Genomic DNA, 13,548 nt, shown 5'->3' with positions numbered 1-13,548 from the left:
GCATCACAGCAATCGATGACTTCGGTCGTTGTCGCTCTCTCTTTTCATTCACATCGCTTTGCGTTGCGCAGACAGACAAGCTCAACCTGATCGACGTACACACACACTAGTACGGTCACTCACGCGTTGCTGTCCTTTTTCGTGGTACATGAGGTTATTCTCGTTTCGTGTGCGTCGCCGTTGCATCTCAGCAAGCAACAACAATCGAATTTCGACTTCAACATTTCAAATGGTCAATATATAATTCGTAGCACTATTTTCCGAAGAATAATAGAATCGCTAATATATTTTTGCATAATATTGCCTTTTCTCGTCTCATTCTCTACAGTTATACCTTGGGATCATATCGGCTAAGCGTACGGACTTTGCTCTGCAAGAGTTCATAGAAAATACCTAAAATATTATCAAACAAAATTGTGAAAATCTTTTTATATGCAGAATTAAATTTGCTATTTATTTATTTTTGTAATGCATTTTCTGGTGTTCTCCGATGTAATAGAGTCCTAAAGTCCTAAATATTTTTTTATGAACAATGGTAAAAACACGATGAAAACCATTTCTGATCACTTTTTTATTTAGGGGAAAGTGGGGCAACAAGCTAAGGAAATGCTCGTTTTTTTTTTTTTTTTTTTTTTTTGGGAGGGTGATCCAGCCGCACATCGTTGATGTCGAAACCTCTAAACTGGGCCCTCGTCCTGTCACGTCCGTCAGTAGTCTTGTCGTACATTACAACTAGAACCAGATCTGCCAATGAATTAGTACACTTCGACCAAATAAACACTGACGCTGTATGGATCTGACTCTAGAATAAATGCACAGTTGTGTGTTATTCATAAGTCCAAAATGTTCAATTATTCATATAAGTCCAAATATTCAATTGCGGATAACTACCTAACTTGAATTGAATACAAGATTTAAAGCAACCTATCCGAAAGCTACTCTTATCTCAAATCCCCGACATTTTAATTATTAACCAAAAAAAATGTTTCTTTTAAAACCTGTCTGGCTTCTTTTAAAAAACAAAAAAAAATAAAAGTTGATATTTTACAAGTCGTGAATTGAAAAAGAGACCACCATTTGTTCGTCAGAATTCCAGTAGATCCTCGATTCGCAACAATGGTCGATACAATCATAATCCGACAACCGTTAGTTCAACAGATCAACGAATTTAGTCTGATATCATTTCACTATTGATTGATCGAGACTCTATGGAAATTTTGACAAATCAGAATGGTTTTTATGCTACTTGAATGAAAATCACCGATTCTGATAGAATTACTAAATTCACTGTTACTAATTTTGTCCCTAAATAACTAAAGGCAAAGTATAAAAAGTTGATATTTATAGTAAAAATCCTAAATTATACAAACACTATTTTTTTAAACCCGCATCCTAACCTGACACCCACATTAAGATAGGGAAAAATCACATCTGTAGCGGTTCATTGTACAAATGTGATATTTCCACTATCAGAGAACCTCCTTGTCTCGATGACAGCTTACCGGCCATCGATTAAGCCCTGAGACTACGCCAAAGTGGGTTCTCGCAGCATGAAGTGGTGTCCATGTGTAAAAATGGAAGCTTCAGCAATATACTGAACACTTCGATTTTAATTCCACATCGAATCAAATCATACTCTTTGCCAAACAAGCATCAAACCTATGACACTCATTATGACAAAGCCCAGGGAACAAGCTAAGGAAATGCTCGTTATAACTAATTAAAAACGTTAAAAATTTGTCGGATTTTTTATAATCATCTTATTCCAAACTGAGACTTTGATAGAACAAGTTTAAAAAAAAACCTGTTTTTTGATGTAAAAATTGATTTTTTTTTATTATCCGTACGATCTGCTCAACTAATGGGGCAAGACAAACAACCCGTTGGGGCAAAACAACAATGCATGAAACAACATGTTAATTTGCTAACAATTGAACTGTTATCACTTAGATGCATCAGATTAGAATGTATTTAAAACGTTTCTTTAATTTTTAGATTAAAAAATAATATTTTACCAATAATTTGATCGTTTTTACGAAAAAAATATTACTTAGATGATAAATAGTAAATTTTCATGATATCACTATACTTTGTATGGAAAATCAGTTTTTTAGTAGTATACTTTCATATATTTATTTCACAATAAAATATGTTGTTGCAGCAATTCGTAATTTTTTCCATACTAACAATCCATACGGTACACTTGCCTCACCTGAACATGATTTTTAAAAAGCTCTCAGCAAAAATAACCAAAAATTAAATCATACTTTGTAATAGGTGCAAGTCATTGGTAGGGACAGTACTGATCTAGGAAAAATAGCATTTTGATAAAATGAGCCTTAAATCGAACCCTAAGCCTTATTTTGTACTTTCCAAATATTATAAGAAAGCAAAGGTTTTGAAAAAAACTTCATTCAATCTTATGCCCCGTGACATTTACGTCATTTTGTCGGTTATGTGATAGTAGAATCAGCTAATTGTATTACTAGCAACAATTCTTCATACTGGAAATAATCAAAATTGTAAAAATTACTGCCGTAGGAGCGATTGTTCTTCTTGCCCCATATGGTCGTTTTGCCCCACCTTCTCCTAAATGCATTTTTTATATTTAAATGCAAATTTGGTAGCACACACACACTCACAGCATTTTACGATTGATGAACTATGGTCTCCTTGGAACGAGTTGTCAAAAAATGTGCTTTCTGTCAAGAGTTGCGAAATTACTTTAAAAAAAAATAAATTTATAAAAATCAGGGTGAACACTCAAATCCCATTTTTAGATTCCCGACTTTTTCCCGATTTGCCAGAACCTCAAATAATAAGCATATCTTACCTGAAGAATGCTTTCAAATAAAAAAAAACTCTTTTTAAAAGAAGTCAATATAAAAACATATAGAATCAGTCATTGAAAAAACAACCGAAAGCTTAAAAATACCTGCGCTGTGTTTCAACTCGCAATGAAAATGGTGATGACAAAAGGTTAAGACAGCAAAATTTATAATTGTATTTTTCATGATGATTATCAAAGAACTCTTTTCACATGAATAAAGTTAATATTCTTTCAAGTAATTTAAAAATATCTATGAATTCATTAAGATGATGTTTTATCAAGCATCCTTTAAAATTTTGTAAATTTTGATATAATTTTTTAATCAATCGCGAATTATCGAGTTGTCATTTTTTTAATGAAAATCCAGTTTGAAAAAACACTTTATATTTTACCACTTATTTTATACGAACGTTATTAGACAAAAATTCTTTCAACATATTTGTTATAACCCAAACAATTTTCTAAGTTAATCAATTTGTCATTCAAAAACATGTCAAATCTTTTACAATCTATTTAGAATATATTTCATGTACCACAATTATGGAACATGCAAAATGGATGCAGTGTTTTGCTGCTCTGGATAAAAAGCAGTTTTTTGTTTATAAAAGTTCTTCTTTCACTAGTAAAATAGCAAGAGAATGACTAAATAAATATCCTAAAATTAGTAGGGTCGACGGAATAGATGCATTTGGTATGCTGTTGGCAAATTATCACAAAAGTGTTTCGAATTTGTGGGTGTTCCGAATATTTTCTGCTCTTTCCATTAAAAGATATTTTGATTTTTCAAAAGGAAGGGTAACTTTTTGAAAAGGTACACGTATTTTTGTATATTTCCCAATGTTGGGCCAGATTTTTATATTTCGTTATTACCTATGTTCATAATGATTTTATAATTTTGTTTGGCAATATTTTCATATTTTTTTCAAAAATTCATTACTCCGGCACCATCTTTAACTCTAGCGCAAAAGATGTCTTTAATGTCCGATAAATCCTAATTCAAAAATAAAAAAAGACGTATTTGGGAATTCAACTTTTAGTGATAAATAGCCAAATTAAAAAAAATCATTCATCTATGCTTTTTTTCGAAAAAGTTATAATGCTTGTTTGACATAGGAAATGCATGGAAATGTTTCATACAATTCAAAATATCAAAATCAAAAAAAAAGTAAAATGTAGACTCATGTACTCATTACTTTGTTTGCAGAACAAGTATTTTTAAGACTTGATTAGAACCTAATACACCAATCCGAATTATTTGGTTCAATGAGCAGATGAATTAGAAATACGCAAGAAAATCAGCAATAGGCCCCCAAAACCAAAGCTAAAAACTCTATTCGCCACCTACATTCGAGTAGGAGAACTTTGGTGCAAGGTTACGTTTACGGTTTTGCGCGATAAGTGCTAAGGGGAGTGAAAACTATTCTAAGATTTTTTAAAAGAAAACTGATCTTTTGGCATAAAATAAAGTTAATAGGAGGTAAGAAATAAAAAGTTCTATTGACTGACTTTTTGATTTTTTTGCTAAGTTGCCTTTTTCATTGAAAATTCTGAGATCCGGATTGAAAACGCGAGAATGAGGTTAGATTGCTAATTTTGAAAATCAATCCAATTATCATTTTTCAAGCAGATCTTTGCTTTTATGGTAGAAGTGACTTTAAAAAATAATTGTCCACTTGAATAATCTACATTCTCAATTGATTAGTTATGTTTTGGTTGATTAAAACATTCCCTTATTTAGAATCAGATAATGAACAGGTTAAATCGACCATCACAAAAATATTTTCGTTTATATCAATTAAGCTATTTATTTCTTACCTGAAAATGGTATAATTTGCTATTAATGTCGATTTTATGATGAAATAAAACAATTTCAAATTTCAAACCAATTTACTCGCTGTAGGTTATAATGAAAACATCACCCCAAGTTTGAGCGCCCTCTAGTGGGGGGTAATTTTGACGTTTGATTGCCTATGGAGCAATTCCATTCGAACACTTCTTGTTTTTTTTCTTTTTCTAAAATGTATTTCTTATGGGAGAACTGTCATTTCTACCACTCGAATCCGGTGCTCCATTAAAATTTTTGGCGTTATCTTCATGAAAGATGGGTAATTTTCGACAAAGGACGTTTCTCTATCTATAGCTTCTCTCGCAATCTATAATTTATCTTTAAAATGTTTGTACGGTTTATTCAATTAACTTACATTCAACCAAATCTAGACCACTCCTTCCGCCACTACTCGTCCGAGTACTCCGCCGCCTCCCCCCGGTTGCTGCTCACAAACTCGAACGCGTCTTCCTCGCCGGAATCAACCGAGTTGGGCGGCAAATTCCGCTCCCGGCCCCCTTCCTCGGCGTCCATTGCTTCCGGCGTGCGCCCGCCACTGTCGTTGTTCTTTCTCCTGCGCTTCTTCCTGGTGAAGCTCGCCCGTCGTGCCCGGTCAACATCGGAAAATCGCTTGATTTCGGTATTTTTCATGCGCAGGAAGGAGCTAAACGAGCGCGCGTTGTCCTCGCTGGTAAACTGATAATCGGCCGCGAGCGTGACGCGCCAAACGAAGCGTATAAAGTTCGGGAAGCTTTCGCTGAAGCTCTCGTTGACCGCGTTGCGGCTGTTGCCCTTCCACGAGTAGGTGGACAGGATCATCGGGTTTAGCATTTCGCGGAGCAGCGTCTTGAAGAAGGGGTAGCCTTCGCGCTTGCCGGTGAGGTGGTAGATGGTCCGGCAGTAGCGGATGAACTTTGCCTCGTAGGCCTTGTCGGCGAGCTTCCGTTCGAGTTCCCGCAGCTGCTCGTCCGTGCCGATGCGGCCCATCTGTTCGAACTCGGTAAAATCCTCCAGCTGCAGCGGGGGCGGTTCTTGTCGAGGGTGGAGGGATAAGGCGCCGGTTCTTTCCGTAGCGATGGTGCTGCTGGTTACGTGCGTTAGGACGCGCTCCAGAAGCACGCTTTGGCGGTCCAGTTTTGCTTCGATCGAATCGAGGCGGGTCTGGAGGGCGTTGAATTCCTCGCGGGTGATAAAGATGGACGCCTGGCCGGGATCAAGAAGTAGGTCGCCGGCGGCGGGTACCGCCGGGACGTCGTCCAGCATGCATTCGCGCTCGAATTTGATGCCTGCGCGGACGGTTGGCATAGCCAACTGCTGGAGAGGATCGTTGAGCTGTTGAAATAAGATTAATCAGTAAACAAAGATTTTGTATGCAATACAATCCAAATTTCACCTCCGGCTCCTTCCAGTTACGATCCTCAGCAAAGTTCCCATTGCTAAGATCCAGTCCAAATGCTTGGCCCACCGATCGGGCCGCGTCGTAGGTCGGCGCGCGGCAGACTATTTTACACTCCAATTTGCGCCACCGGTTCCGATCCGGAACTAAGCTTTCGTTTGTTGACAACCGATACCCGTCCGCCGGTGGCCAGTAGACAAAGTTATCCACGGTCCACCCGGACGGAACGATGCGCACCGTGTCCTGGTCGTCGCCGGCTTTCGTTTCCACCACGCAAAAGGGCATTTTTAAATGGTAAAACACGAAAAAATAAGTAATTTTACTCCCAAACTTTCACATTGTTTTTATTTTGCTGTCACTTGCACTTTTCACTGATTTGTTTACGCTTCAAAAGGGGAGGTAGTTTTTCAAAATGGCTTTTGACCATGCATTCGAGCAGTTTGGCTGCGTACTCGCTGCTCGAAAAATTCCTCCTTCGAATCAAAACCATCAAAACAAAACTTTTGACAGCTTCGTTCAGTGTTTGTTTTGTTTTCATCGCGAACGGCAGTAAATTTTCCCGATCAATCCCAAGTTCCGTGAGAAGCCATGGTCGGTTGCGTGGTACCCGGGTGCACTAACCGGACGGTTCGGATGGGGGCTTGCGTCCCCGACGATTCCCAGCTGCGGGCAAGCTGGCGCGCGGCGATTTTCGGCGGAACCGGCCAGCAACTGTCGGATGTTGCGATCAACGGGAAGCACGTTTGCAATCTGCACTTTCCGCCGCACCAGCAGCCCGGCCGGGGCAGCATGTACCGCGAACCGACGCTGTATCTCGTGTAAGTCGCGGAGTGTGTACGCACACGCTGTACCTGTTGTACTTCGATCGAGGCACCGTAATTATCCGGGACCTTTTCACTGTTTACACCAGAGGAACAAAGCGTATTGTCACCGTTGCCAGAAATCCAGCCACAGCTCGCGGAACTGCAATCTCCAGCTATGACCTAGTTGGTTCAAGTCGAATTCTGAACATGAATTCGATTTGCATTGTATATTAATTACGTTCCAAACGAAACAACCGGTTCGAACGCGGAACCAGTTGTTGCATTAGAAAAATAATTAGTATACAATACAATACTATTTGGTTGGTTTATTTTTTCCGTTGTTTATCTTAACCCTCTAACGCCCATGGTTACTCCAGAGCACCACTAATTTTTGGATTCAAAATTAAATTTCTCTGCAACCATTCATTTTTTCAAGCTGCTTCAACCTGCATTAGTTAATATAGAATGTTAACTAATAACCATTAAAATTTCGTCCAATTTGGTTGATCCAATTACGAGTAATGTGGAAAAAACGTAAAAAATCTTGATTTTGGTCTGGGCGGGAAGGGGTTAAAGTTACCTCCTTAACCTGATAAAAAGTTGTAAACGAACAGGCTCTCGTCACAAATAAACAATCAATTACAATTACAATAGAATTCTTATTCAAACTGGCGTCTCGTTTTACCTTAATCAACACAATAAAATGTACCGAGAGCTTTGTTTTTAGAAAGGTTTACTATCTCATAAAAACAACTTGGACTATGACATTTATTTTTAAAAAATGTGAAAGAAATTAAGATTTTAAGAATTAAAGAATTGAATAATTGAAGAATTTAAGAATTAGAGAATTTAAAAATGTAAGAATTTAAGAATTGAAAAATTAAGAATTAAGGAATTTAAGAATTTCTGAATTTAAAAATTTAAGAATTTACGAATTTAAGAATTTCAGAATTTAAGAATTTAGGTATTTAGGTATTTAAGAATTTATGATTTTAAAAATTAAGGAATTTAAGAATTTAAGATTTTAAAAATTTCAGAATTTCAGGATTTTATGATTAAAATTTAAGAATTAAATAATTTAAGAATTTAAAAATTAAAGAATTTAAGAATTTTGTATTTTCGATCTCCGTTTGATTTTTTAGTTCCCGATGCATACCATTTGAAACTTTTCTTGACCCTCTCCTTATGAAGTGCGTACTCTACTAAAAAAAATCACTGCAATATCTTAATTGGCTTCGTTGCTGCGCTTGTGTTCGATTAGATTAGATTAGATTAAATAAATCAGTGTGTTTGAAAAAAACATCATTTCTTCCAGCGATTACACCTGGACCGAAGTGTCCTGCTGCCAGCTGTGCCTCCAGTACAAACCGGTCGAGAGCATGTTCAACCGGAAGTACTGCCTGGAGCAGACACTGACGCTGCAGTCCCTGGCGTACAAGTACTTCCGCGTGCGCCAGTTCATCAAATCCTCCACCCAGGAGAGTTACTTTTGCGAGGCGTGCGTCGTCCAGCTCGACATTACGCACCGGTTTTGCGAGCAAATCAACGAGAATTCCCGGGCGTACGAACGGATGCTGCGTAAGATGTCCAAGACGGTGGTGATTTTCGAGCAGTGCGCACCACCGGAACCGGAACCGACGGCTGTTGAGTCTCCTCCTGCGTTTGATAGTGGTCTGTTTAGTGCGGAGCAGGTCGTTATCAAGGAAGAACCGCAGGATGAGCAGGAAACATGCGTTTTAGACGCTGATGTTGGTATCCCCATAGCTGAGATGGTGGCAGAGAAGGGTCACTCAGGTTGCGAGGTCGAAGAGAACGAATTTGAAACGATTGAGGTGGACGACGAGGATGTTGAGCCAGAGGTGAAGATTAAGATAGAACCAAATTTAGAGGAAATGCCAGTGAAAATCAAACAGGAAGTTCCTGACGACGAAGATGTGCCAGCGGTAGAGTTAATACTTTCAGTAAACGTGAAAAAGGAACCCTCCGAAGAAGTGGAACTGCTACCGGCAGCCAAAAAGCAACGGATTCAGTTCAAGTACGGTTGTCTCATGTGTAAAGCTTTCTTCCAGAGTCAGTTCGAGCTGAACCTGCATTTGCAGGAGGTTGCGCACGATAAGGTCCTGAATAAGTGCGTAAGCTGTCGGGCCCCGATTATGTCCCAAATGGGACAAGAGGTAAAATGTGACAGATGCGAGGGCATCTCCGGCACACAAAGTCCACGGATACTAAACAAGAAGTTTACGCCGAATAAGGTAGGATTTTGGCTGTGACTGAAGATTCATTTGTTTGAAAAACGTTCTTTTATTTAAGACTGTTCCTGATACATACACGTGCGGCCCTTGCAACAGGCAGTTCCTAACGGAGTCGTCACTGTTGCATCACCAAAGGCAGGACAAATGTAACTATCCGGTGAACACTTGCACACAGTGCAACGAAACCTTTCAGTCCGAAGATGATTTGGTAACCCACGTGGAGTTGGCTCACAATACATCACGACGGGGCAAAAAGTGTGAAGTTTGCGGAGAAGCCGTTCCAGGGATTCTGTTTGACCTTCACCGACTGCTGCTGTGTGGTGAGAACCTTCCGCAAAATCCGGAGGAGACTCACCTGAAGCAATGTGCGCTGCTTTTCTACCGACAGAAGCATCACCCGAAAAAAGCGTATTGGTTGCTACGGAACAAGTTTGGCGAACATACCGGAGTGACGCAGGTCATGGTGGCCACGTGGTACGCTCAGTTTGTGCAAGGGGACGTGGCGTGCAGTGACTCGGTTCAAGCCAGCATCAAGAATTTGATAAACGAGAATGCAACCATCAGCGTTCAGGAGCTTTCGGAACAGGTCGGCGTTCATTTCGATTCCGTTCGGCTGCGAACCGGCTTGATGGGATTGATGCTGAAATATGGGAGATGGGTTCCTCAAGAATTGCCTACCTCGATGTTGAAGAATCGGTTCAATTTCTGTCGCGCACTGTTGGCGCGGTACAAGAACAGCAGTTCTTTTAGTAGCATGATTATGTGCAGCGAACGGTGGGTTTATTACGGCAATGGGGCCCCCGGCCAACACGCCGAGGAAACCAAAGTACTGACAGAAGCAAAAAAGGCCCTTCTGTGCGTGTGGTGGGACCAACGCGGTCTAATCTTCCATGAACTACTTGAGCCGCAGCAAGCCGCCGTTCCGGATCGATACCATGCCCAATTCTCTCGCTTCACCAAAGCGATGCAATCGGCACGGCAAAAGGTTCCCAACCAGGTAATTTTCCAGTACGGCATAACGGAACCAACTGCGCGCCAGCAACTCAAAGCCATCCTCTCCGGTATCGGCTGGGAACTGTTGCGCCATCCGGACCACTCGCCCGACATCGACCCTACCGATTATCACCTGTTCCAGTCGTTGCTGTATGGCTTCCAGAATCTGTACTTTGCGAGCCCGGGCCAGGTGTACGAGTGGGTGGCAAAAGTGTGCAAGGAACAGACGGCGCCGTTTTATCTGCGCGGCATTCGAATGCTGTTCAACCGGTGGCAGAAGGTGGTCGAGAATAAGGGTGATTACTGTGGGCAATAAAGTTGAATTCTCGTAACATGCGTTGTGTTTTTTGGTTGAGATATCCTGAATGGAAATGCTAACTAGATAGGAAAACCAGCAAGCTTAGTACAAGAGAGCACAGAGGCATTAAACTAACCGGGCTATTCCGAATCCTTGTAGAACTGTGAAAAAAAAAAATACATATTATGTTTTTGTGTGTTCAATGATTTGTTAGAATTTTGACGGTTTGAAGCTAACGAAATATAATTCATAATATTTTTTTAGAAAATCTACCGAAATCAGTTAAACAATGGAGATCTCAGGGCTTTTGTTAATTTGATTTGGTTAACCGCTGTGGATTTTCTTGAAATAATTCGAACTGTCAAAAATCCACCAAAGCATCTACCACATTGATCGCACAAAAATCTGTGGTAGAAAAGTATCCACCGGTAGATGCTTTGGTGGATTTTTGACAGTTCGAATTATTTCAAGAAAATCCACCGCGGTTAACCAAATCAAATTAACAAAACTTTAAAAAACATCTCAGAACCTTTCTGTCAAAATGGAACAGAAATCTCTGCCCGACTTTATACCCCGTTCGCACGGGCGAGTTATAACCGGTTATAAGACCAAAAGTGGTTATAACTCTTAAAACCGGCTATAACTCTGGTTTTGCCCATACAACGAGCTGTCAGATTAAAACCGGTTATAAGAGTTATAACCAAGTTAAAACTGCTCGAAAAGTGGATTCGAGTGCTTAAAACTCAAAGTAGGCTTTGGAAAAAGTTGCAAAAGTTTTGACATTGACAGGAATAGAACAACTTATTTTTCTGTTTATTCGTAAAAATACGCCAGCGTATCGGAACGTCCCAATTCCATGGAGCGGACGGAGCGCGGTGACAAGGAACTTGGAATTGAACTCGGGATCGAAAGAATTTGGTTTGAATTTTTAGTTTTTTGTTGAGGTAGTCAGTTTGGAAGCATTTTCTTGATTCGATACGCACTTGCAGATTTCACCCTGGAATTTATCGTTATTGCTCGCGGATTTAGCTCAAAACCATTCTGGAGTCTGGACGATCGCTTTGTGTATGTCGCTGATTGGCAAAACGTGTTGACTGTCTATGATTCTCAACAAAGACCAGAACCTGAATCTTGAGGTTGGCGTTTCCTGGTGCGCCTCGCGCGGTCCGATGACTTGAGGATTTTGCGCAACCTGACAGGAATGACTGGGTCCTCTGGCTCACGTGCTTAAGTGAGGTACGCTACGTACTTGATGTTCTGCTGCTCGGCGGATGGACGCCGACGCAGACAACGCTGCCGGCCGATTCTCGCGATCACGTGTGCTGATTTGCTACTGTTGCTTCTGGGCAGACTCTCAGGCCGCTTGGCATAAGCGCTGCGCGTGTGCAGAACTCCAACGCTGATCGTACTTCGCTGGGACACCTGGCAATCGAGCTTGGCATTTCCAGACGTCGGTGAGGTCCACTAGCTAGGAGATTTGATGCGTCTCTTACGAACGACTCACCTGCCGATCACTGTCAGAGTGCTCGCCAGCGATGCAGGTTGGAAACGGCAGGGTAAAATGGCGTTAGTGCGTCGAGCTATAGTTGCCGACCACGTGTAGCGAGTCAATCGCCGGATGGGTTGGAAAGTCGACGGTGGTCCAGTGGCTCAAGATCGAAAACAAACACTTCTACAGACGATACCACGTGGCCGTGGGGACGGCTCAGCGGACCACCAAAGCAGGTTTCTCGTCGACGATCCCGTCCTATGGCTTGGAGGGGATGGTGTGGTCTTGTCTTACACCAGCCAAAGAAGCAACGCCAAAAGTCGTCCTGGTGTCGGCATTTTCGATCAGGTTCAAAACGATGTCCCTTAAGTACTACAAACCGTGCTAATGGTCAAATGTTCCTGTCACTTGGACGTGCTCAAGATGAATCTTTGCCCGTTTAAATTGGAACAGGCGTTCTTTTACGGCTCGCAAACCTACAACGTGTGTGTCCCGCTAGTTCTGCAGTTCCGGATGCGACCCTAGCTGATGAACGGAAAAAAATAAAGCAAAGAGATCACCATGAGAGACACATCACGGGTAGCCGGCCCTGGAAGTGTTATTAGGCCTGTGCAAGGACCTGTTGAATTTATACGGAGTGACGGCCAGCTTTTATTTGATTTGTTGACTACGTTCCTGTTTCGTTGATTTGGATGCATGTTCTTTTAAAATTCTATAATAAAAGATGATTGGGGGCTGAATGCGGGGAGGGGGTCTAAGATGAATTATTTCGCAATGCTGTTTAGGGTGACTCAAAAATCTTGACTGAGCCACAAGAAGCGCCAGAAGCGCAGTCGTCTTTGAACATTAGATTAGAGGGTCCTCTTGGTGAATTTTGATCACGGTGGTACAGCTGGTGAGGTGCATCATTTTCTTGTTAAGATCTCGCAAGTGTCCTTTCGCATCATCCTCAAGGTTACGCTCTAAATTCTTCAACGTCTGTTTTTGGTTCGGCACAGTACTTCGATGGACATCCTGATCGGGGCTAGGGAATTCCTGTAATCCTAACAAATTAGAAAGGCAATTCTAGTAAAGCACATGGTTCGTTACATTCAATCTTGGTCATTAACAGCCGGTAGGGTCGACGTAGAACACGTGTTCGTTGTTGTCTCACTTCTATGCAGATGCTCTCAGGGATGTCCTGCGAAGGAATTTAAATCTGGCTCCAGCAGATCATAAATGTTGAGTAAAATCCATGACGGAACTACTAAATAAATCTACCTCGTGGAAATTTACATCTAATAAAAAATGACGCCTTTGCGCAATTCCGTAAAAAATCGCATTTAGCCGACGGGGTTTCCGGAGATTTTTGGGGTTAGCAATCTAATCGTCTAATCGTATTATTGTACGTATGGAAAATGTGCACCCTATTCTCCCATCTTTTTTGTATGAAGCGTAGATTATCCCGCCAAATCCCCCCCCCCCCCTCCCCCCCGCCCCCTTGAACTATTCTCAGACTTTATTGAACTTTTTCATGCGACCTGTAGCAATTTCATCGGTTGGTTTTTTCGAGTCCCATCATGGCCAGGTGCTGATGTTCAGACGGACTATGTTTCTGGATATTTAAAAAAAAAATCGGAGCTTGATCAGCTCCTCAACAACTTTCATTAGCTCCAGCTGCTT

The 13,548-nt window shown here is 41.0% G+C and overlaps 2 protein-coding genes across 2 annotated transcripts; one reads left to right on the top strand and one right to left on the bottom strand.

Annotated features, from left to right (window-relative positions):
- Window positions 1-4,577: 4,577 nt before the first annotated feature.
- Window positions 4,578-6,007, bottom strand: LOC120414938 (uncharacterized). Its single transcript, XM_039576269.2, has one exon. The coding sequence runs from the start codon at window positions 5,958-5,960 to the stop codon at window positions 5,064-5,066; it is 897 nt and encodes a 298-aa protein (XP_039432203.2). The 5' UTR covers window positions 5,961-6,007; the 3' UTR covers window positions 4,578-5,063.
- A 136-nt stretch (window positions 6,008-6,143) lies between these two features.
- Window positions 6,144-10,572, top strand: LOC120414937 (uncharacterized). The gene is made up of 3 exons (XM_039576268.2): window positions 6,144-6,869; window positions 8,170-9,106; window positions 9,165-10,572. Exons 1-3 carry the CDS (start codon window positions 6,640-6,642, stop codon window positions 10,413-10,415), a joined length of 2,418 nt encoding a protein of 805 aa, XP_039432202.1. The 5' UTR covers window positions 6,144-6,639; the 3' UTR covers window positions 10,416-10,572.
- The last annotated feature ends 2,976 nt before the right edge of the window (window positions 10,573-13,548 follow it).

This window comes from Culex pipiens, chromosome 2 (genome assembly GCF_016801865.2).
Source record: "Culex pipiens pallens isolate TS chromosome 2, TS_CPP_V2, whole genome shotgun sequence".
Classification (NCBI taxonomy): domain Eukaryota; kingdom Metazoa; phylum Arthropoda; class Insecta; order Diptera; family Culicidae; genus Culex; species Culex pipiens.
Note: the sequence above shows the minus strand (reverse complement) of the source record. Positions and strands in the feature narration are given on the sequence as shown.

Excerpts from the sequence above, each read along its gene's own strand:
- LOC120414938 (XM_039576269.2), bottom strand. The coding sequence starts at position 5,960 with ATGCCAACCGTCCGCGCAGGCATCAAATTCGAGCGCGAATGCATGCTG.
- LOC120414937 (XM_039576268.2), top strand. The coding sequence starts at position 6,640 with ATGGTCGGTTGCGTGGTACCCGGGTGCACTAACCGGACGGTTCGGATG. Across the intron at positions 6,870-8,169 it reads GAACCGACGCTGTATCTCGT|CGATTACACCTGGACCGAAG; the intron begins GTAAGTCGCGGA and ends CATTTCTTCCAG. Across the intron at positions 9,107-9,164 it reads AGAAGTTTACGCCGAATAAG|ACTGTTCCTGATACATACAC; the intron begins GTAGGATTTTGG and ends CTTTTATTTAAG.